Source organism: Acyrthosiphon pisum, chromosome X, assembly GCF_005508785.2.
Source record: "Acyrthosiphon pisum isolate AL4f chromosome X, pea_aphid_22Mar2018_4r6ur, whole genome shotgun sequence".
Classification (NCBI taxonomy): domain Eukaryota; kingdom Metazoa; phylum Arthropoda; class Insecta; order Hemiptera; family Aphididae; genus Acyrthosiphon; species Acyrthosiphon pisum.
Window position 1 is genome coordinate 14,709,590 of NC_042493.1, and position 24,242 is coordinate 14,733,831.

Genomic DNA, 24,242 nt, shown 5'->3' on the forward strand with positions numbered 1-24,242 from the left:
CAGCCCTCGTGCGCCGAATAATACGCGACTATACGTTAATGGTTTATAGGTAGGTACCACAAATTTGATTGCGTCAAGCTGCAGGCTTGAGCGTTTTCTCGAATTTCTATGTATATAATATTATTATACACTGTGGCAGACGCAATAATTTATCGATTGCTAATAATCTCAACTCGATGCAAATCCGCCATTACGTCGTATAATGATGGGTACCATAAACTAATAATATGTATTGATTATCGCCTACAAATAACCGCCGTTGACATGAATAAATTAATCGAATAAAAGTGTGAACGAACAAATTTATAGCCCATAGGCTGATTGGACGACATTAATAAGACGAAATCGGGAAAAGCGTTGATATAATTACTAAGAATCTTATTGGCGAATGATGGGTAGGTAGGTTTACTATATGAAAACGTACGAATTTTTTCGTTGTGTTCAAACCATAATATTATTACTGATTGTTTTGTTTATTTCTTTTGGATTTTTCATTAGTTATTTATTTATATAATTGCAGAAGATTTCATGGATTGAATTATTACACCCTATTCATGATTTAATTTGATATTAATTATTCAGTAGGTAGAAACTATAAGTAGTAGGTACCCGTCAAATTAATTCAACTAATCGCATTTATTAGACGAGTAAATAAATCGTTAGCCTTAATAACGAATAACTATGAATAATCGGTTGTATAGTCATTATTACGTCACATATTTTATAATGTCCATTTCGAGAAATTGATTGTTATACCTTATAAATTTATAAATTGGCTTCTAATGGCCAAAGAAAACCCCCCAGTATGCACCACATGCGGAACACCTACAACAGACAAACATAGCATAATAATTTTCTAACTGAATGTTTAAAATACGAAGACCTCAGAAAAGAAAATGGTCTACCTGAGCAACTATCCAAAATCCAGTGACCCGGCGAAGAAGCGAACGTCGGAGTAATACATTTTTTTAAATTTCAGCATTATATAATTTAATTTAGCAAAATAGTTACAAAAAAAAAAAAAATGTTTTCACATAACTGTACGCTAATAACCATTGCAGTTGAAGCATTTTGTTTAATAATAAAAAAAATTATAAATTATAATATAAAATATTGTGTTATGTATTTTGTACAAAATTGTGTGGGAATAATGAATTACTCATCGTTTTGGAGGTTATGAGAATAGGTCAATAATCTTTAATATCAACATTTTACCGGTCAAATCTATATGTACCTACACAAGGCACAACGAGGTGTGGTCAAATGTTTCTTAAATATTTTTGATCATGCATTTAAAACCAGTGTTTAGTTTAAAATATGTATAATGAATAACTAAACATTCTTTGCAAAATATCTAAATATATTTATTTGTTTATAATTGTTATTAGATTTATCCTCGGAGTCTAGGCCACTGACTGTAAATCACATCGTGTAGGTATCTACATTAAATTATAATATACAATATACATACATAATATAAGATATACCTATAATATATGATTAGTAAGTGTTCAAGTATTGTGGTCTGATAATATTATGTGTCGGTATACTTCAAAGTAAATATATTACATTTTTTTTTCATTTAAGTGGATATTACGCATATAATATCATTAGTGAATAATTTAATTTCTATAAATTTTCAAAAACATGTTTCAATAACACTTACACTACTTTCTAGTAGGCGATATTGCAGCTTAGGTCGATTTTTAGTCTTAATATTTAATAATAATGTACCTATTTATAGTACAAGAAACATGTGGGAATGGTTATGATGTTAACTACTGATAGATATTAAACATGTAGAAGATTTAATAATTAATACTAATTACCGATATCTTATACAAAAAATTATATAGTTATTTGAAATTATTGGCATGTAAGAAAAAAATACTATTACCCATTAAATTTATGAAGCACTAAATCTATATTTTATTGTTTCGTTGGATTTAGATGTTAGTTTTATTATTGTTATAACTGGTAACAAAATGTTAATTAATTTTAAATAATATATTCAATTAAAAAAAACAGTACTTAAATAATTAAGCTTATTAAGGTGACATTAATCAAATTTAAAAAAAGGTAGCTAGTGGGTATCGCTCTGTTGTACATTAAGTGTCATGTGGGACATTATAATGGATGTGTTAAATTTTAATTCAATGATATAAAATCAAAGTTACGAAAAACGATTTTCAGCGAAGGCAGTCAGTTAGTATATTTTATAATATTATTGTAATTTATTTTACTCTTAAACATTAGTAATAGAGTAGGTAAAGTAGGTTGACATAATTTTTGCCGAAAAAACGGAATTTGAGAATGTCATTGTGTGTATAAAATATAATAATATACTTTAAAAGTTTCAAGTACCTACTTACAAATAATATTTATAAATCTCAACAAAATAACTACAATTGTTATTCATTGTTTAAACATCTAATTCCGTCCTAATGTGAACTTTTTTTCAAAACCAAGTTTAAATATATTTCTTAGATGTTCATGTACAGTATGATCTACTTATAAGAACCATTAAACCATAGTTTTAAATGTTCAATCCTCAGCTACAAAAATTGTATAATTTTTATGAGTCTTGTCAAAATTTGAACTTTAAATATTATCGAAAAAAATTCTACGTGTCTTTAATATTTTTGAGACGCAATTAATATAATCTATAAAAACTTATGAGGAAGCTTGTATTAGATATTTTCAAGCTGTTTGACACAGCGTAAAATTTTCCATCGATATTTATAGAAAAAAAACTAAAAAAAAATGCAAATTTAAAATGTCTATAAATAGCTCAAAAGATTCAAAAAAATTGAAAATTGAATCATTTATAGAAAATGATAAAATAAACATTAAGTTTTTAAGTATTTATGGTACCTATAGACATTTTTACCCATTTTGACCAAATTCTTAATACAAACGATCATAAAAAATATTGTGAGTTTACGCTCAGCTTTCGTTTTATATTACACTAATAAGAACTCATAAGGTGTGTTATATTTTCGAGTTTTTTGATTACCTAATCGAAAATAATTTAAACAAAACTAAAATAAATTGAACATTTATCATGTCTATAAATAGCTCAAAAAGTGTCAAAATATTTTGAAAACTTTATCATGTATGGAAACATCATATAATAATCAATAACATCATGTAATTTCAAACTATCTATGGTTATTAGTTGTTGCATAAAAAATCAAATCGATTTTGTCAAAAACTGGGTTTACATAAAAATCTTGTTTTTTTCTTAATTATTCTTTGGGTTTTCCTGACATTTTCCCGATGAAAACTATTGAGATTTTTTTTTTTGGTTTTTTACCCCCTTAAATGCCAAGATTCACATTTTTTACCAGAAAAAAAGCTAAAATAAAAAATCGAATCATTTTTACTATTTTACTGTACTAAAAGGTTTGTACAAAAAATTACAAAACACTGATTATTATAAAATCAATATATTATTTAACGCTCAGCTAAGAATTTAAAATTATTGCAGAATTTAATTTTCAATATTTATTTTATCTATACCACCTCCCACCCACAGTGAATAATCTCCTTGGTACACCAGTGTCTCATCATAGCAAAAACCAATTAAGTAAAGCAAATTAGTTATCTACCTACTCAATTTATTTAACTGAGTACCTAGTCAAAACCTTACACTCGACTAGTCGACTGTAAATATAACTAAAATAATTTAAAAGTTGTAAAAAAGAGTAATTTGTTGAGTTTTTATTTTCTAGGGGAAAATATTAACTTTCTCTGGCTACTTTAAAAAAAATAAATTTAAAACAAAAGCCATTTAGATATTTATATTGATCTAAGTTACTAGGTATTTATATCAATAAATATATTATTATAAATCATTGAAATAATAGTTACCTTTAAAATTTAAATTTATAACCATTAATAATTATTATACAACGTATTTGCTTAGTGATTGTAAATGTGAACTAATAATGTACCTATCTCGTCTCTACTATATAAATTGTAATCATTATAGGTACGATGACTGCAGGCTGAAGTATAGGTCATATTTAATCAACTTGCGAACTTTAAGAATTTCGTAATGATTAATAGAAAAAGAGGAACTGTTTTACGAGTACTGTCAATATGTTACATATTACATTACAGTTTTAGCTTAAGTATTATTGCTAAGTAGGATCTCAGAAAATGTAAATTTGGTTAAATTATAATTTTTCAAATAAGCTAAATTTGTAAACCACGTAACAGGAACTAAAGAAGTTTCTATAATTCTCAATATTAGTATGCAGTAACGAGTTAAATTTAAAAGTCATTAGGGGAAAAAGTAACTTGTCAATTTAAAAGTTAGTGTTTTTCAATAGGATAAATGTATAATAGATACTTTTCGGAGTCTTTGTAAGCATGTACCTAACTCATTTATTTCCAGTCATGCGATAAAGTGTTATTTTATTTGTTTACATTTCGAAGAAACGATAAATCATCGGGAGCTCGGTTTATTAGGTGTATAATATAGTGTTGTTGTGGTTTTTCACCATTGAGGGTTTTGTAGTATTATTTTATTTTTTCATCCGCGGTGATCACGTTGTTGTCTTTTTTTATCTACCATGTAGGTCTCGTATAAGTATATAGGATATAGTATACACCTATAGGTAGGCTGTATGAATAGCGTGTGTCAATTCTTATACCTACCGTGATTGTTTAAGTGTATACTTTTATATTATTTATCAACGCGAAGCACGTGATTTGTCATTTCCCTCTACCGTTTTGGCCCATATAATAGTAACCATGTATGAGAACTTGAAAAAATAAAAATAAAAAAGATAGCGAGACAAGTGTATTCACAATAATACAAATAATATAATATGGGATGATGGTTCTATAATATGCTTTTCATTTGTAAATGATCCTTTTCATATCTACCACCCGAGAATTATTGTTAGTATATAGTAAAGATGACAACTACAAAATTACTCTTACGGTATAAATAATAAATCTTCCCACAACGATAGGACCTTGGGCGGCGCGGCGCGGCGCGGGCATGGAAAAATAATAATACTTGTGTTTGAGGACATCCATTTTTCCCTACCCTTTAAATCATATTTCATCACTATATTTTTAGCGTTCACATGTTAATAATAGCCATAGTCCTTTTAAAAAAAAAACAATACATCCATTATCATTATTTTTACTGATACTCTATTGACTAATATGGTATGTTATACAATTTTGAATGCATAATATTATGATTGTTTTTTCTAATTATTATGTTTTGATTTAAGAATAAAATTGTCGGGTATTTTTATAGTGAATATGTATTGGGTGTATTTTAATTTGTCTAAGCTTTTAATTTATTTATCACACATTTTTTTGGGGGTACCTAATTGAAGTTTTAAGCTATCGAAATATTATACAAATCAAATAGGTAAACAGTTATTCATATTTATGTCTTATTCATATTTCTGTAATGTATAAACACGGACGTTATTTAAATTATAATACAATGTATTAATTTCTCATCGATGTTATTATTATTTATTCTTATCTTTACCTTGTTACCATTTATAACTCAATGTATGTATTACTTAAAATTGTAATCCATGATTAATGTTGTTTCATATTCTAACAATGGTGAATACATTTAGGGAATCTACATTCGTGGTTATTTAATAAGTAGGTACTTACTCAAACTTTGAAAGATAACTTAAACTTTATCATACAGTTTTACAGTGTGAATCGTTTTAGAATATAACAATTCAAACTTTGAAATTAGAAATAATTATCTACATTTAAATTGATATTTATTTGATTTGCTATCATATATTTTTTGAACTTGAAAAGTTTCATTCATTTTTAATTTTTTCTTCGAAACGTAATAAAATTCAATACTATGTCAGTAATAATTATTATTTTCACTATTAGCTAATAATCGTACATGAAGTACCTACTAATGACGTATTAAGTCTCGATATTCAGAAAAAAAATTATTCAACTAAATTAAAATGACTCCAGACGATGGTTTAAAACGTGCACACAATTCAGTACCTATATTTAATTTTAAATTAAGTTGAAAAAGTTTACAGGCAAGTGTATAAAACAGTAATATCTACCTATACAATATAGAATCTGAAGATATTATATTATATTGTTATTAACACGTTTATACTTTATTGGCAAAATATATTCGACATCAAAACGTACAATTCAAATAAACACCAGTAAGATCGATTACTCACGTTATGGTACCAACTGTAACGGATGGTAGTTGACGGATTGGCTCGAGCCGCACATTCGAAATACACGTCATCTCCAGGACCAATACGTCCGGTGTCCAGCATACGATTTCCAAATCGTAACTCTACTATCGGAGGGTCTTGAAAAAATAACACAATAATACAAAACAATAACGATATATAATATAAATGCGCTAATAGTAGGTACCTACTTTTTTTATTTTTTATTTTTATTAGCCTTCAGTCATCGACTATTATGGCTCAACAATTACAATATAAATATGGCATATGAAATTAATGATGTTATAGTTAGCCTAAAATAGTAGGTACTTATAATGTAATAATAAAAAAAAAAAAATATTATTTAATTTATTATTCGATTTTAATATACTTAGATAACTATTTTATAAAATATAGGTACATATAGATACGTTTCACTAGATAGGTACTACAATAATATAATATACAGGAAAATACTACACTAGTAGTATATTACCGATTGAGATTATGAAAGCAAAAGGCTATAATCATTTTACACACTTGTTCTTTTGCACATTAACATAATATTATTTCCTATACTAAATATTATAAACGCATATTTCCATATTATTATCTTAAGTGTGTTATACTACAATATGCACACATTATAATATCTGTGCGTTATTTATTATTTAATATTTTTACAATTTCTACAATTTCTATGGTGAATACTTAGATTTAAGCTGGGAATATTGCATACGCATATTTTGGGTGAAATAAATAATCAATAATAATCTAGAGACTATATGGATCAATTTCATTTTTTTTAACTGGCCGATCAGATGATTCCAATCAAGTGTACTTAGGAAAACTAGTAGATAACCTGGTAGGTTCTAGGATATCAGTGACGCATAAAATTATTTAAGTATAAGGCAATGTTTATTCAAAATTTTAGAAGCGATCATAGTACGGAGGTGTAAGTTATTGAGTTGTGTATAACTCTAGGCACAATATTCATTATTATATAAGTAACTAAGATACTAACCTCATACCTCATATTATATTTAGTGTATATACATATTACTTTTTTTACTTATCAATTTTACTAATTTTGAGAGTCATATTTATTTGTATCCTTATTGTCTTTATAAATTACATGGATTTTAAAATTAAATCCTAAGGACCATGTCAATACTGAATATACTTGGCAGATAGTAAAAATAAAACCTATAAAAATAAAAATTCGCCAAGCATTTTTTAATAAATAATTTATTAAAACCCTGATTCTTAAAATCTTGAAATACTTAATATACTTAAAAACCATAGTGTTTTTAAACTCTTGCAGTTTTTTATACAGTATCCTGTGGTGATACAAACTCCTGTTTTTCAATTGATTTCTGCTATTGTCTACTATACATTATTAATTAGTGGATCATTTTTCTGATTTCACCAAAATGTTGACGTTAAAATCAAAATTCGAACGAGTAGTTTTTGAATCGTTCAACTTCCGTCTACGGTTAAACTTCAATTACGCTTAATCAGCTGATAACAGATATTTAACCGGGCAAATTCGGCCAGTTAAACTGCGGTTAATTTTAAGGATAATAAGGATGGGCCTAATAAGGATAATAAATCCATGATAATGGGATTGGTAGATATGGAAATATTGTGGTGGCAATCGTAATATCATTTTTTAGTAATTTATATTAAGCCATCAATATTTATAATTTATAAAAATGGTTCAAGTATAATAAACACTAGATCTAATATAACATATATTTTATACAATTTAATACCATTTTTAAGGATTATTATTTTTAATAAGTATAAATATTTTAATAACTTATTGAAAAACTACTCGTCCGAATTTTAATTTTAATACGTCAACATTTTCAGAAAAATTGTCCGTAAAAGCGCTAAATAATTTACAGTAAAAAGAGGGGATTCTAAATTAGAAAAACAGTAGTTTGTATAGCTGCAGGAAACTCCTTAAGTAGTACAGAAATATTCAAGAATTTGAAAATATGTCGTCTTTTAGTACCTAAAATTCAAAAATGCATTGTTAAATGAACAAATAGGGAAGAGCATATTGGTGATTACTTCGTGTATAAAGAAACATAACAATTAGATACTTAGCTATAAAATAAAAAAATATCAGAATTGATTTTTGAAAACCATAGAGGAAATTTAATAAAAGTTTTCAATAAAATATATAGTTACACATTACGAGTACAGTTACATAGGTACGTATTACGTTATTTGCTTATTATATTCCATTACACTAAAAGTAATTGTAAATTGTATATATATTTTATATTCCGGTATGCCTATTATATCTATACTATACTATACTATATTATAGATATGTACTTTACATAATATTATGTTATTAATAACTTACATTGAGCATCCAACGTTATTTTGGTTTCCACGTAATGGCGGTCAAACGTTTTGATGACCGGATTGTATGCATGACAAACTAAAGTTGATTCGTTGTCGTCATTTTCATTAATAACTGCAGATTTTGGACCCCAAAGTATGAAACTTAGAATACTCGTGGTCACGACCAATTCATCTTTGTCTGTCACTATTTCTGGTGTCTACATGGAAAACAAATATAAAATATTATTCCATTGCATCTACCTACTTAATATCAATAAAGCACACATTTTTTGGGTTTTCGTTAAAGTATAATGTACACTTATATAAGTAGGTACCTACTTTATACACATAAATATAATTCTAAACAATAATAAAATAAGAAGACCTTAGTCTTTTGTAATATTATAATATTATTCTTAAAAATAATAATAACGATTCGATGAAAATAATAAATAATAATAAAAAGGAACTACCTACTGAATTTACATTGACGTGTACTGCAAATTATATTGGCCATAAGATAGGTAGGGTCGCGTTATAGGCAATATAAAAATGTGTACATGTAAAACGAATTGATTGATACCTATGATTATGTTATTAAATTGTGAGTACCTAAATTGAAATTAAAATATGGAATGTGTCACGTTTGATTTATGAAATAATGAATTACCAATCCTCTGTCCATCAGTCCGTCTGTCTAACAAATATTGCGACTTAATACGACTGACAGTAATTTTTTTTTGATTTAGGTACTGCCTACGCACATAATATACATTTTTATATTATCTTTAAATACTAAGCCAAACGATATTGTGAAGAAATTTTTTTACTTAACATTTTATAAAGCTACTTATTCATATACAATATACTATTAACCATTGATGCTTATATAATATAATTATTATTTAATATTTTTGAAACAATATCGAAGAACAAAATTAATATCATATTAAAAGTTCAAATATATAGTAGGAGTATAAATTGAATGACATACAAAAGAAGTTCATCGACGTAAACTTTTCCTTTGCTATTAAAACTTATGTTCTTGAACTTAGAAAATAATAAACCATCAAAATACTGTAAGTATGAAGGTAATTTTGTAATATGCAGGTGTCAACCATATTGTGAATGTACATTGTAGGTACCTACCACAATAAATACGACTAATATGATACAAGATACAACATAATATTATATAAACTTTACCCTAATGTTTTTGTAATGCTTGTGAATTATACTTAGTATAACTTTGAATGCATATTTATATTATCCCAACATAATATCCCTATTTATGTTTGGATTACCTATGCGCTATGAATTAACAGTATGATATTATTATAATGCAATAATTTTTTTTTAAATATGTTATAAAATTGTTATAGTTGTCATAAAGTTTGATGAAGTAACAATATTAACACGATTTTAAACGATTAATTTCTTATGAAAATGTTTTTAAATATTTGTTTTATTTGAGCTTATAAGCTTCAAAACCAATCAGCTATAGCTGTATTTACAATTATTTACTATATTTTCTCTTAATATCTAAATATTGAATTCCTAAAATTCCATTTGTCAATTCGATATTTTATGAACCAATGATTTCATATAATTGGTATTGTGTTTTGTTTTTATTCTTTCCTGTTCGTAATAGAGACATTACGATTACGTACTGTGATAGTAGTTAAATAATAATAATATGTTCAACTGTTTCTTGAGTTCCGCTTGTGAGGACACGTGAACGTAATTTTAGTCAAAGGTGGGCATAACTAGTTTAAAAGTTAATTTATTTTTAACATTTTAACTTAACTAGTTTAATTTAAAGTTGAAATAACTTGGATTTTATCAGTTGATTTTAAAAAAATCCATCAAGTGAAAATCATTTTGAAAATTTTCGGTTATACGTAAATATTACTATATCAGTATAAAATAAAAATAATCAAATACAAAAACACAAACATTTCTGTTCTTTTTCTTGATAACATAATTTGGTGTATATTAATATATTTTATTAAGTTGTAAATTATATATTATGCGAGTTTCAATTATAAATTTTTTTTATAAAATTAATAATTTTAAATTACAAATTGACAATTTTTATGTTTTAATGTTATATAACTTATAATATATATGAAGGTCATATACTCATCTTCACGTATTACCTATGACATTCAATTGCTAAACGATAAAAAATATATTTGTTAAATTATTAATTTTAGATGAGTATAGTTTAAATTAATAAATAATAGTAAAGTAAAAGTAAAAGGGTATACAGTGTACATTATGATAAAAGTTCAATAAAATTGTTTTTTAAAATTTATAAATTAGAAACTAAAAAGACACATTTACTCTTTATGTGATTTACATACTTATTAAAAAAAAAATTTTTTTTTAACTTAGTCAAGTTAATATTGTTGTCTATATTAACTTTTAACTTATCGAGTTAAATTTATAATTTGTTAACTGTTAACTTTTAACTTATTGATCTTGTGTCTTCTTAACTTAACTTAGCTTGAGTTAATTATTTTCATTAACTTGCCCACCTTTGATTTTAGTATGACCAGTTCTTAATCTGTTTAATATTATATGGTATTTTCTAGAGTTATAGCTGAAAGGCAATTTGTGTATTGTTCGTGTTATTTCACTTGGCTTTGGAATTTGTTTTTTTTTCGATGTATATCCCATTCATTTTAGCAGATTGCATTGATACGAATTTTTTAAATCAGTGAAAATATTTTTATTTTATTAATAATAATAATACAAATATGTAATATATTTGAATAAAATGTAAACTCTATGGTTAGGTAAGGTTATTAATTTATTTCTTCTATATTACATAGATATTTATAATATAAATATAATATATAATATATGTATATATTATATAAAATAGAAAAATATTTTTTTGTAAAAAAATCGAGTAGGTAGTCGGTCCTTTGATGCAGCATAACTTGATTTTCTTACAAGAGTAATATTTCGAGAAGAAAGTTAAAGTAAGGAATTCAAATTGAATAAAAGTAAAGTTATTAATAAAGTAATATTTGTTTTTATTTTTTTTTTTATCTGATGACGGTGGCCCACTTTTAAAATTAAAATGTTACCCATGGGTTTTGTCCCGAAGAAAAATAAAAGTCAAATCATTGATAATTTTAGTGTTGTTTGGAGATTTTATGCATAAACGGAAAAGTTCAATTTCGTGTGTGATATAGAAATATTATTATTTTATAATTTAAACCACAATACAGTTGTATTTATCTTTACCGCTAGTAAAGTATATACTTCGCCGTAGCCGCGCGCTGGTACTATATTATGAAAATACAATAAAAACACGTATATAATACGAACTCGGTTTTCCCGTCGCCATCACCGCAGAAACTCTAAAAACTTGTTCTTTATTTATTCACAGTCCGTCGACAAACATAATACACAACAAAGTTATATATACACTCACTACTGCTGTACATGGGCGGCGGCACAGGCACAGGCAGGGCTCGACGAGGTGGCAGGAGGAGCGGGCAATGAATATACATATATGTTTTTCTCTGCTGCTGCTGCTGCTGCATAGTAGGTTTGTTTGTTCAGGCCCCCTCGTCTTTTGTTGTATACGTTTTTCGCTACCGCCTCTGAGTTTTCCCGTAGAAGTATTATTGTTATTACTATTATTATTTGTTTACACCAACCCGTAAAACTCGCCAAAAACTACAGTAGTATTTCTACTGCCGCTGTTGATTCGTTCGTTAAAAATGTTCGTATTTGTCTTAATATTATACAAAGTTTGAAAGCTTACTGCAATACACACACACTCGCGCACGTGCACATATATAGGTGCGTATCGTACTCGTATATACATATACGCACACACGTCCACACTCGCCGGATGTTTGCTCGCGCGTACGCTTTACTTATACTTACTTGTGCGCAATACTTTATATATTTTCTCGAATGCTTACTTTTTGCTTAGACAACTTTACATTACCCGTTCGGCGTGGTGCCGCGCCAGCGAAAAACATGTTTGTTTTAAGCGGTGATCATCCGATGAATACTCTCCGGCCGCGGTGGTGCGTTTATCGCGTGTTTATTCGGATTTTTAGGTCGGCCGTGGACCGACCTGCTCTGCAAACATCATATTATTATTATTTTTTTCTTCGTGATACTACCAATTGTGTCTCGAACAGAGCCCACGAACCGCAACGATATTCCTTTTGGTTTGCACATCATATGTGTAATGTCTTTATCATCGGTATAGTGGAGTGCGTAAAACGTTTCCGTATAATAATTATTCTGTCTCGTATAGCATCAATATTTATCTGCACTCCAGCGGAACACGTCATGTTTAATTATTGCTTTGTAATTTTCATAGGTTTTTCATATTATATGTACATTTAATCGTGGTTTACGTTTAACGGCAGAACGAATTTCTTTTGAAGCTGTCTTAACTTATTTTTCTTCGTGGTTATGTTTACACATTACAAACCCTTTGATGAATGAACGTCTTATGATATTATTATATCCGAATGTGTTCTTCGCACCACGACACTACGTCATGATTTAATATTGAACGCCGAATTTGAGCATTCTCGGAATTAAATTATTTTTACTAAAAAGTCGATATACCTATATCGATACTTATGGTAAATTTCGCACATTTATTGACTGTGGAAACTCGTATTACATCATGTGAAGTCGAGACGCGAGTACCTACACTAATATTGCCGTTACGATAGTTTCCTGTTGATACTCGGTAGTAGGTAGACATTTAATTTCTTAAGATCAAAAGCATAAGTGTATTTTATATGGATAGTCCTGAAAGATTTATCTTTACGAATTTTCATTGAACGATGATAATATGACCAGTGTGTGGTTCTAAGCAATAATACAACTTTAGATGTATGCGTGCGTTATCGATGTATAACGAATATTATACCAGTGTACTTATACGTAAGTGGCATTTAACGGTGTGATTTTGTGGATAACTGTGCCATATTGATGTGTTATAGAAATGTACAGATTTTAACGACGACTTTTTTCTTGAAAGCGTGTGTGGTTACGACTATCGCCGGTATATTATTAAGTTCTACAATCCTGCACGTACTTCGTTGAACACGAGTTATATATAATATTTTCCCCACGCGATTTATTATAGCCGTATATTTATCTAATAAACGTTGTAATCATACAATATTATATTATTATATATTATCATTTATTCCTTATTTGTCAATAATCAATACTTATTATTATTTTTTATTATTTATTATAAGTCATATACATAATCATTATATCTTAGTCAGTGCAATACACAACTTAACATAACTGTTGTAGTTAATGGAGGTGGGGGGGAGGTAAACGAGAAACAATCTAACCAGTGTAAAAAAAGATGAGAAAAAAACTTTATAAGTCAAAGTTGTCTAAGAAAATTAATTTAATTAAAGTCCAAACTCAAAAATGGGGAGTACCTACAATTTAAAAAAAAATGTGTTTTGTGCTCGCGTGAAATTTTTTTTTTAAAACAAGTTTTATATCTTATCCTTATTATGCGGTAAAAAAAACCCGTATACATTCAGGGCCATGCGTTTGAAATATTTTGTGTTACCATTATCGTTTAACACACTTTATATAACAAATATATTTTAATATACATATTATAACTGCTTGGATATGACAAGTACAACACTGATTGTTTGACTTAGACTATAATATGGACGACTACAAGTTCGGTAATTGCCCAACCGCGCAATTATCTTTATTACGTGATTCAAGACAAACAGTACCTACAAAATTACATGAAATTTTAATTATTCTATTTAGATGTAATCGTGTAAGTAACATTACACACGTAATTTTCTTATAATACATCTACGAGAAGAATTTCCTACTTATCGATATTATTGTTTTCGATGTCAAAACATTTCGCCGTTTTTATATTCACTGTTTATTTATTGTTCGTGATTTTAACTAGCTCCCTGGGGTTACGTTATGATACTATCGTTCATCATGATATTTGGTGTCACGATTGCCACTATCATCGTGCATTCGTGCGAACCTAGATTAACAAGTATAGGTAATGGTGAGATCGTCGATTACAACTTGTGTATAATAAACTAAGTATTAAATATATAAGTATAATAGCATAGAGTAATATTGCTATGTCAAATTCGTATAATTCCATTATATTTATAGGTATATTAAAACATGAGAACTATGCGAGTGTTATAATGAAGTAACTTTTTTTTATTCTGAATTTGATCAACGCAGTATTAAGTATTTACGCTTTTCCTAAAAAAAAAAAAACATAATTTCTTGATATTCTTTTGCCACCCACATCTCCTATACTTGGTCACAGGAATAACACTAGACTTCAAAATGCGAAAATATTTTGAAATAATTGATCATAGTTGGCGTTGATAACAAAAGTAGCGGTGAATGTTCACGGTGACAGGAACAATAACATATTTGTGTTTAGAAATTACTACCCTACTATCCCTAGTTCCAACGTAACAGTTATAACAATGATTGATAATAAATTACCGAATATAATACTATTAAATACAGAGAATTTATAAATCGTATTATTAATTTTAGGTTGCAGCTATATTTAAATGATATAGCACATAATCGCTCAAAGCTAAGTTTAATTAATAAATCAATTTAGCACTGCATTAAAATAGCCAATGCACAAATTAAATCTTTTCACATTTTAAATTATATTAAGCCCAAAAACCAGTGTTGTATTAAAAATTATGGCTAATATATTTGAAATATTATCATTAGTATTTTATTATAGTAATTTATTACTCAATTGAGGTAGTATAGACTTAAGTTAACACTACTTTTAATTTGTATTCACTCAAAAAAAATATCACGTGTTATTCATTAATTTAATTAAACTATTAATTTATAATTTAAAAAAAATTTAAGTAGGTATGACTGATACGAGTGTTACTAAGCCCAAAATAAACAAACGCACCTCAAATGTGCAAATGTAAACAACTTATAAGTGCAAAAAATTATACCTTATTAAACAACTCAATGGGACAAACAAATATGTATTGTCCCATTGTGAAAGTCGAGTAAAAAAAGATTTTAACGAAGAGGTACTTTTTTTTATATGTTGCAAGCTGGTAACTTTGCTAACAAAATATATTTTATCGCCTTACCACCCTTACTTAGACAATTTAAATCATAAATATCCATGGATCCGCATTCCGCAGTATTATAAAATACCATATATTACCTACTTGCGTAGATTTAATGTAAAATATATTGTTTCGTTTATATGAACAACTATTAATGTCCAAGAATAAAAGTATTTTTTTTTTACTTATATGACATAATGTCATAATGATAAAAAATCTTCCGGTTTACTTTGATGTTATAGATTTTGAAATATTGAATAGACATTTTATAATTTTAAATGTTCAATAGATATAGTCTATAACACTATGCTTTTTTTTTAACCCTATTCTTAAACAAATGATCATAGATAAAATAAAACCCCATTGTTATGCAACCAAGCACTTCTTGATTTCTCAGTCTACAATAAAATACATTCACACATTTTTATTACTTAAAATAATGAATTTTACATTATGTGTATATACAGAAAAACTCATTAATATTTACAAATCCAATGCATTATACCATCTGTCTGAACAAACAGTAATGTTTATTCGAAATATGGTTGAATTGGTGGCATATTTACACAATCATGTGAGTCATCATTTGATTAACGTATAATAACGATATACCTAAGTAATTATATTAGTCAAAATACAAATGTCAAGGTATGTATTTATTAATCAAATCTGTTATGTATTTTCTTTTGAAGTAAATGAACAAAATTAATTATTTCATAAGGAACTATGTTTAGTACGTTAAATGTACTATCATTTAAAAATGGTCAAAATGTTTTGTCCTTCGTAGTTCGAAGTCTCGTGATCTGGTGAATCATTTACAATCATTATAGTGCTACGCATATTTTTTACTCACTCAAAATCAATCTCCTAATACACATTCTCAATGCGGAAATCTTAATAAAATTATTGTGCGGGGTTACAATTTAAAAATTGATACAACTATTGTTGACTATCAGACTATTTCAAAAACAAATTTGTACTTACTTGAGAATTCAAAAAATGTTCAGTTTAAATATCTTCCTGCCTAAGGCTTAAAAATGTAATATCTATTACAAAGTATAAAATTATAGCTTCAAAACATCAAAATCCATAATATATAAATATTCTAAAAGCAGATAACAATTGAGAACATATGTTTGGTATACGAGTACCATATGGTAGGTTGTATAGGTAGGTACATATACATTTTTTTTCATCTGAACTTTTAGTTAATACTAATCAGTTTGTCTTAAAATGTAATAATTCAATTTTTACACCATAAAAATAATAAATTACCACTTAATAATTGTTCAAGCTGACAATCTGATGGGTCATTTACATACCTGGACCACGGGGACGCCCCCTCCCCTACCACAATATATCCAGTCCTGCCATTGTTTTAAAATACTACTCTCAAACCAAAATTACTTTACACCTATCTCGTTTCTTATATTTTCGTAGTATTTTACATTTTTACCTAATAATTACATTTAAAATATTTTATCAAGTGCGGGAAATTACCATACAGTGACTCGTCAAGGTAAACCATAAAACTGTTGACGTGTAAACTTAATGAGTTTACTCATCAACAGCTTAATATATTATAATATTCTATTTTATTAGTGAGAGCAATATAAATTATTGTATGTTGGTTAAATAGCAATGTTGAATGTATAACTACTGCCTAATGCCTACATAATTTTACATTTTTCTAAAATAATGTATACCTAACCTAGTTTAACCAATAATAGTGTTATTCATGCTAAAAGTCAACTAAGTACGTAATATGTTTCACTTGTTATGATCGTTATTGTAAAATAATTATTTATATCAGCACCTACTCAATATATTATACTGCTTTGTATTTTTTTTTTTTTTTGTTACGATAAATGAATATTTAAAATATGTTTTGGGAAACTGGTAGCTGTATTTTGTCATTTACAAATAAAATCGAAATAATAGTCATTGTTGTCAAACTGCATAGTATTGTGTCAGAGAGGCAAACTTAATTTTTAGAACAAATACAAATATCGGCGATGATGCTGAAATACATTAATTGATGAATTAACTGAGTTATAGTGGTCCGCTATTGTTTTTGATCATTATTCATTAGCTAGAACTGTGTGTTTATAATAGAACAATAATGATAATAATAATAATAGTAATTCTAGATATGGAAGTGGTTGTATTGGGTAAACATTCTGTATTTTGTAACAATCGATAAAATAAAATATGTCATATAATATTAATTTGTAAATAGTACATGCACATGGCATATCTATCTTTCTGTGCTTTTCTATGTTAAATCATAAAGGATAAATTCCCTTTAGGATTAAAATACAGAAAACAATTTTTTTTAAAATTATTATTCCTTGAATTTCCATAATTATTTTAGAAAATATATAATATGTTTCAAATGTCAATGCTTTTTATACTCCGGTTTTTGCATTGGTAGGTACTGGCAGTTTTCAATGGCGGTAGGGATTGATGCGCGATAGCATTTTATAATAAAAATAATTTCTATCAAAAACGTAATATTTTCAATGGATACTATCTACATTTATACATACATTATATATTGCTTACAATTATTACCTAACGCTTAATGAAATTCATAATTAAAATTAATTTACATATTTTAAATTGTCTATATATATTTAAACAGCTCATCATTGTATTTATATCATTTAAAACTGATGATAGATTTTATGATAATTATTTCGCAATTTAATATGATTAGAACCTATATCAAAAGACAAAAAATCAATAAAAAACGGCAGTTTGTCAAAGTGTAGGTATAATATTACCCCTTACAAATCTTTTTGTCGACAATTAAGTATAGGTAACTACATGGTAATTCATATAGAATCAATTAAATAATATACCTATACGTTAAACATAAATGTAAATGATACATTTTCGTGAATACCATAAGCTAAGAAGAATGGTGATAGTGCCAAATTACGTACAGAGAGAGAACAACTTTTAATTATAAAATACATAGCGGTCTGCCTGTCTAACAGGTTGCCTATAGTGACAGAGTATACTTATCAGACATTCTGTTATTAATTGTAATAGAAATAGATTTTTTTTCAATTATGTTTTTATTTAACATTATGTTCAAAACAGTTATTAAAGGCATATTTTAAAGTTTTGTAGTATTATTAGTGCATCAAGTCGTACCTATTGTTTAAAGACATTTTCCTGTTTTTTTAGGATAGGTACTATATAATCCACGCACAAATCATAACTGATAAATGTAGGTATGTCTTCTTTAATTTATTTAAACATATTTTTTTTAATTTGCAATCAAATATTAGGTACTTAAGTGTTTAATAGTTATTTAACTAAAATGTATATACATAATCATTATAAACATAATTAAAATGTATACTTGACAATTAATTACATTTATATATTACATTACATAATAAGGTAATATCCCATTAATTAACTCCATAACTAAGTAAAAATATTTGTACAACACTCTAGTAAAAATAATTCTTTGAAATAGGCATATTATAATAATTATGTCATATTTATATATACGAATTAAAAATAAAAATAATGTTACAGGCTTAACCAAGACATTGTTATTTTGAGAATTTGATTTTATTAAAAATGTACTGTACTACGGCTTGTCATTAAATATTCAAAAATATAATTGAAAGGTGCTTTTGAAGTTTATTGGTGTCCAATATAATACAATTAATTGTGTTTTACAGGCATATTATGCAATTTAGACATTTTCGTCGCATTATATTGAAATACTTTTAGTCCTATTTTTTTCATTGATACAATTATAATAGTAAATAGTAATTATGCGTTTTGTGTGCAAAATATAAGGTTGAGTGGTTATAAGAAATGTCTTAGTTTCAATCATTGTTATTGTGGAAATACAACATATAATTATCATTAAAGCGTATTTTATAACAATATTCCATTCACACAAGAGACACATTTCAATTTTAGACAATTAGGTGTAGGTGTATCGTGTATGCTCACTGACATAATAATGATTATAAAAAAAAGTATTAGTGATGGCTCTATTCTAGTTCAGTGTATCCATCATATTGTAACCATTTACAGGCACGTGCACAATAGTGGGGGGAGGGGGGCTCGTTCTGTGAACCCCTCCCACAAAGCCTTTTTTCTGCATCTAGGTCATAAACCGTTATTGGTTTTATCAAATTAAAAGCAAGTGTACTTCTGCAAAACTCCTAAATGTGTGGTCTATAACCACTCTAACCTATTAATGTAAACAATTTGAGTATGATTAAAAAAATGAATATTAATATAATATTATTTATTAATAATTTATGTATTTATCTTATAAATTTTTTTTCCTAACCCCCTCCACGAAGAATCTTGCACACGGGTTGGCCATGGATATATATATATATTATATAACATTCTATTGAGCTCAATGTATAATTCGTTCTATTGTATAATAATCGTAAAAATAAGGAACGTATTACTTACTTGATGTGTTTCCACCACGCCGGAGATTGTACTTTCTAAATTCGCCGTCGCACCACCTCGTTTTTCTCCCAATAAGACCATCAGGGACGATGCATCCATCGTACGAGTAGAATTTATCGATTGACCAACGTTAAAGCGTTGATTTTTTTTTAATAGATACCATTCGATTGTAGCCAATGGTCGAGATCCTTTCGAACGGCACTCGGCTTGATACACCCGATCGGCTCTAATTGTATATTTCTTGTGACCAACTGTATCCTCCGACGCGAACACTTCATTTTTCTCAATCACATGGCTTTCATTACTTTTCAAATGGTTTGCGTATCCTTTTATTGATATGATTTGCACTTCGGTGGGTTTCACTGTAAAAAAAAATATTAGTTAAGTTATTCAACAACGATAAAAATATAAGTTGAATTTTTTTTTTGTATCCATACCCATGTATCAAATGTATATACGAGACAATATTGTTACTAATCGTAGAATAAAATATATACCAAAAATGTACAAAGAACGAAGAAAAATCAATATTTACAAAATATGAATACAATAAGTACATCAATTTATTACGGTTGAAGGAGTTCATGAATGTCGGCTCATAGTAGTATTGAACATTTGGCTGTATTGTATAATATGAAATAATTATCAAACAGGTAGGTACAATGAATCCAAAGTGATTATATTAGGTATAGCACTTGGAAAAATACGATGTGGCGTATATTTTAATACACAATTTTTTTTTAGAGGGCGGTGTTATCTTAAATAATATTTATTTTTATAATCCCCAATAAAATATAAAAACTAAATTTCAGTCAGTTTTTTATTTACGAAAGATATATTATTATTCTGAGATATATAAGTGTAACCGAAGAGGATAGATTTATAAGTAGAATAATACGATGAATGTTATCAGCATTGGCCGACGCTCCACGCCGTGTGCCGTTAACGATAATCACAATAATTATGAATCACAATTTACCACACAACGATAAGTAAAATCACCTGCAAATACTGTCTACCAAACAATAATCGAAAATACTGTCGACAATTACCAACATTGAAATTATTTGTATATAGTTTTTAATTTGCATACAACATTATTATACAGATAGTGAAACAAAATGACAAATTAACAGTATTATATAGTAATATTCTGTTTTTTATAAGTTCAAAAAAATATATAGGTTAACAGTAAATATGCAGCTGAATAGGTCGGTTCGTCAATATTCTATAATATTGGAATAGTTACCACGTTAGGCTTGGTGTACCTTTATGTAGCCGTTATTTTACACATATTTCGTTCTGCACAGTTATATCATTTTCCATAAGCAAAAAGCGTTGCCAACACTCCCATAAAGCATTATGAATATTATTATTTAAGAATTTGTATTATTATTACTTATTAATAATTATACTGAGGATTACAGTTTTGGTTTTATATTTCAAGAATATAATATTATAATATTATGGTAATATGTGAGTGGGGTCAAATCCAAAGGTGGGCAAGTTAATGAAAATAATTAACTCAAGTTAAGTTAAGTTAAGAGGACACAATATCGATAAGTTAAAAGTTAATATAGAAAATAATATTAACTTAACTCAGTTTAAAAAAAGTTAATCTATTTTTTTTAAATTAGTATGTAAATCACATAAAGAGTGAAAGTGTCTTTCTAGTTTCTAATTTATAAATTATAAAAAACAATTTTTTGAAATTTTATCATAATGTACACTGTATACCATTTTACTTTTACTTTACTATTATTTACTAATTTAAACTATACTTATCTCAAATTAATAATTTAACAAATATATTTTTTTTTATATCGTATACCAATTGAATATCATAATACGTGAAGATGAGTGCATGACCTTCATATATATTATAAGTTATATAGGTAACATTAAAACATAACAATTGTCAATTTGTAATTTAAAATTATTAATTTTATTGAAAACATTTATAATTACAAATAATAATATATAATAATATATGCATAATATATAATATACACAAAGTTATGTTATTAAGATAAAGAACGGAAATGTTTGTGTTTTTGTATTGGATTATTTTTATTTTATACTGATATAGTAATATTTAAGTATAAACGAAAATTTTCAAAATGTTTTCAAATTGATGGATCTATGATGTTTTAATCTATGATGCTTGAAAAAAAAATATAGGTATTTTACTGTTAAGGGTGTCGGTGCCGGTTTTCTCAATTTTCAGCAATTTATTGAAAATTATATTTTATATTTTTGTTATTACCTTAATTATTATAATCCTTTTCCACTAATCTACTGCCCGATATCTATTTTTTTGTGTGGGAAGGGGGGGGGGGGGTTGATAGGGTTGTATTATATCAACAAAAAAGACTTCGCAGAAAAAAATTTCATGCCTCATTAATGTGTCGAATTTTGATAATTTTTTTTATCTGAAATATGAGAACTTTTTTCAGGTGAGATCAAAGCCTGGATTTTCATTTTACTTTATATAGTGCTAGAAAAACACGTCTGACAAAAAACAAATATTGTAATAAAAATACATATTTTAGCTTCTATAATTATACAATTTTAAAAATCGGGTTTTAATCCGACTTACAGAATGTTCTCTTCTTTTAAATAAAATTAAATATTAACAAATCCGACTAAAATAGTAAAATATAAGGCGTAAAAGTTTTCCTGTAAGACATGTTTTTTTACTAAAAAAGCACTGACTCCGACGCCCTTAATATATATTGACATATTATTATAGTTTACTGATGTATATTATAATGCTAATAATTAATGTCCTTATAACAGATTTCTCGTATAACTTTTAGAACCCGTAATAACGTACTAGTTTAAATGATAAATCAATAATTGTAATATTGTAATATTTTGATTTAAATACACAAGTAGGTAATGGATTTTTAATTCATATTTTGTTTTTATTATTTGTCACTTGTCAGTTGTTATTGACTTAGACACCAGAATGTCGAGAACTTAAAAATTAAAGTTAATAATTTTTAACTATATAATACCTACCTACTGGCTACTTTTATGTTCTAACAAAACAGTTGAAACTCGTTCATATTACAACTACATGCAGCACACACTTTTTAGTAAAAATTATTATGACGTATAAGGCGTTATTGGATTCTTAACTATTACGATTCATAAAACTATCAGCTTATTAAGTATTTTACAAGCAATGTAAACTACACGAAAGGAAACAAATTAATACGGAACATTTTGCAAAATTTAAATGGAGAATATTATTATACATTTTTATCTTTTACGTCGACATAAAGAAATTTACTGCCATAAGTTTAAATTTTGAATCTTATACGCCACTTATATGAACTTTACATGTTGGTATACTGCAGTATGGCTAAATATCCGAATAATTTTTTTCTAGATTCAAGCACTTAAAACCACACTGCTATTTTCATTTTTATATATCATAGATACATCAATGTATATTGAAAAGTGTAGTTTTTAAACGTATCCCAAAACTAAGAATTAAGAACTGATTTAAAAATGATGTGGGTCGAGGGATATAGAAAATAATACATAATAATCAACATAAATCTGTTTGCAATTTAGTTTCGGATTCAGGGAAAAAAATATTGCACACGTGTGGATTAAAATAACATTACAGTGTTGTTTTAATATAAATTAATTTTCACCGTTTAATAAAAATAGGTACATGGGACATGGGTACCTGTTGAAGTTTACATCCGAGAAATAATACAAATTTAAAACCATAAAATTTAGGTAGAATTAATATTATTTAAAAAGTATTTCATGTTGTAACTGGAAAAATGGAAATATTATGTGGTGTGTGTTTATATATTTTGTGCAATAAATTGTATTATTATCAGAAAAAATTATATTTATATTTAAAAAAAAATATTCGGGCTGGTGAAAATGTGAGGTGCATCTGAAAATATGAAAGTTTTGCATGCCTACATGGATTCGATATTTCGTTCCTTAATATTAAATGCATAATTTAGTATTTTTGTATTCATCTCATTGACTATTCAATATATCAATACAATATATTATAATATAATATTTTATGTATTATGTGCTATGAAAA

General features: G+C 27.0%; 1 protein-coding gene across 2 annotated transcripts in view; it reads right to left on the reverse strand.

Annotated features, from left to right (window-relative positions):
* The window catches only part of LOC100167149, a 195,054-nt gene that overhangs the window by 27,720 nt on the left and 143,092 nt on the right, over window positions 1-24,242 (reverse strand). For both annotated transcript variants that reach the window (XM_029485961.1, XM_029485960.1), the window contains exons 7-9: window positions 20,162-20,523; window positions 8,587-8,785; window positions 6,210-6,346 (exon numbers count right to left, since the gene is read on the reverse strand). In XM_029485961.1, the coding sequence (XP_029341821.1) occupies window positions 6,210-6,346; window positions 8,587-8,785; window positions 20,162-20,523 (698 nt within the window). The remainder of the gene's footprint in view (window positions 1-6,209; window positions 6,347-8,586; window positions 8,786-20,161; window positions 20,524-24,242) is intronic.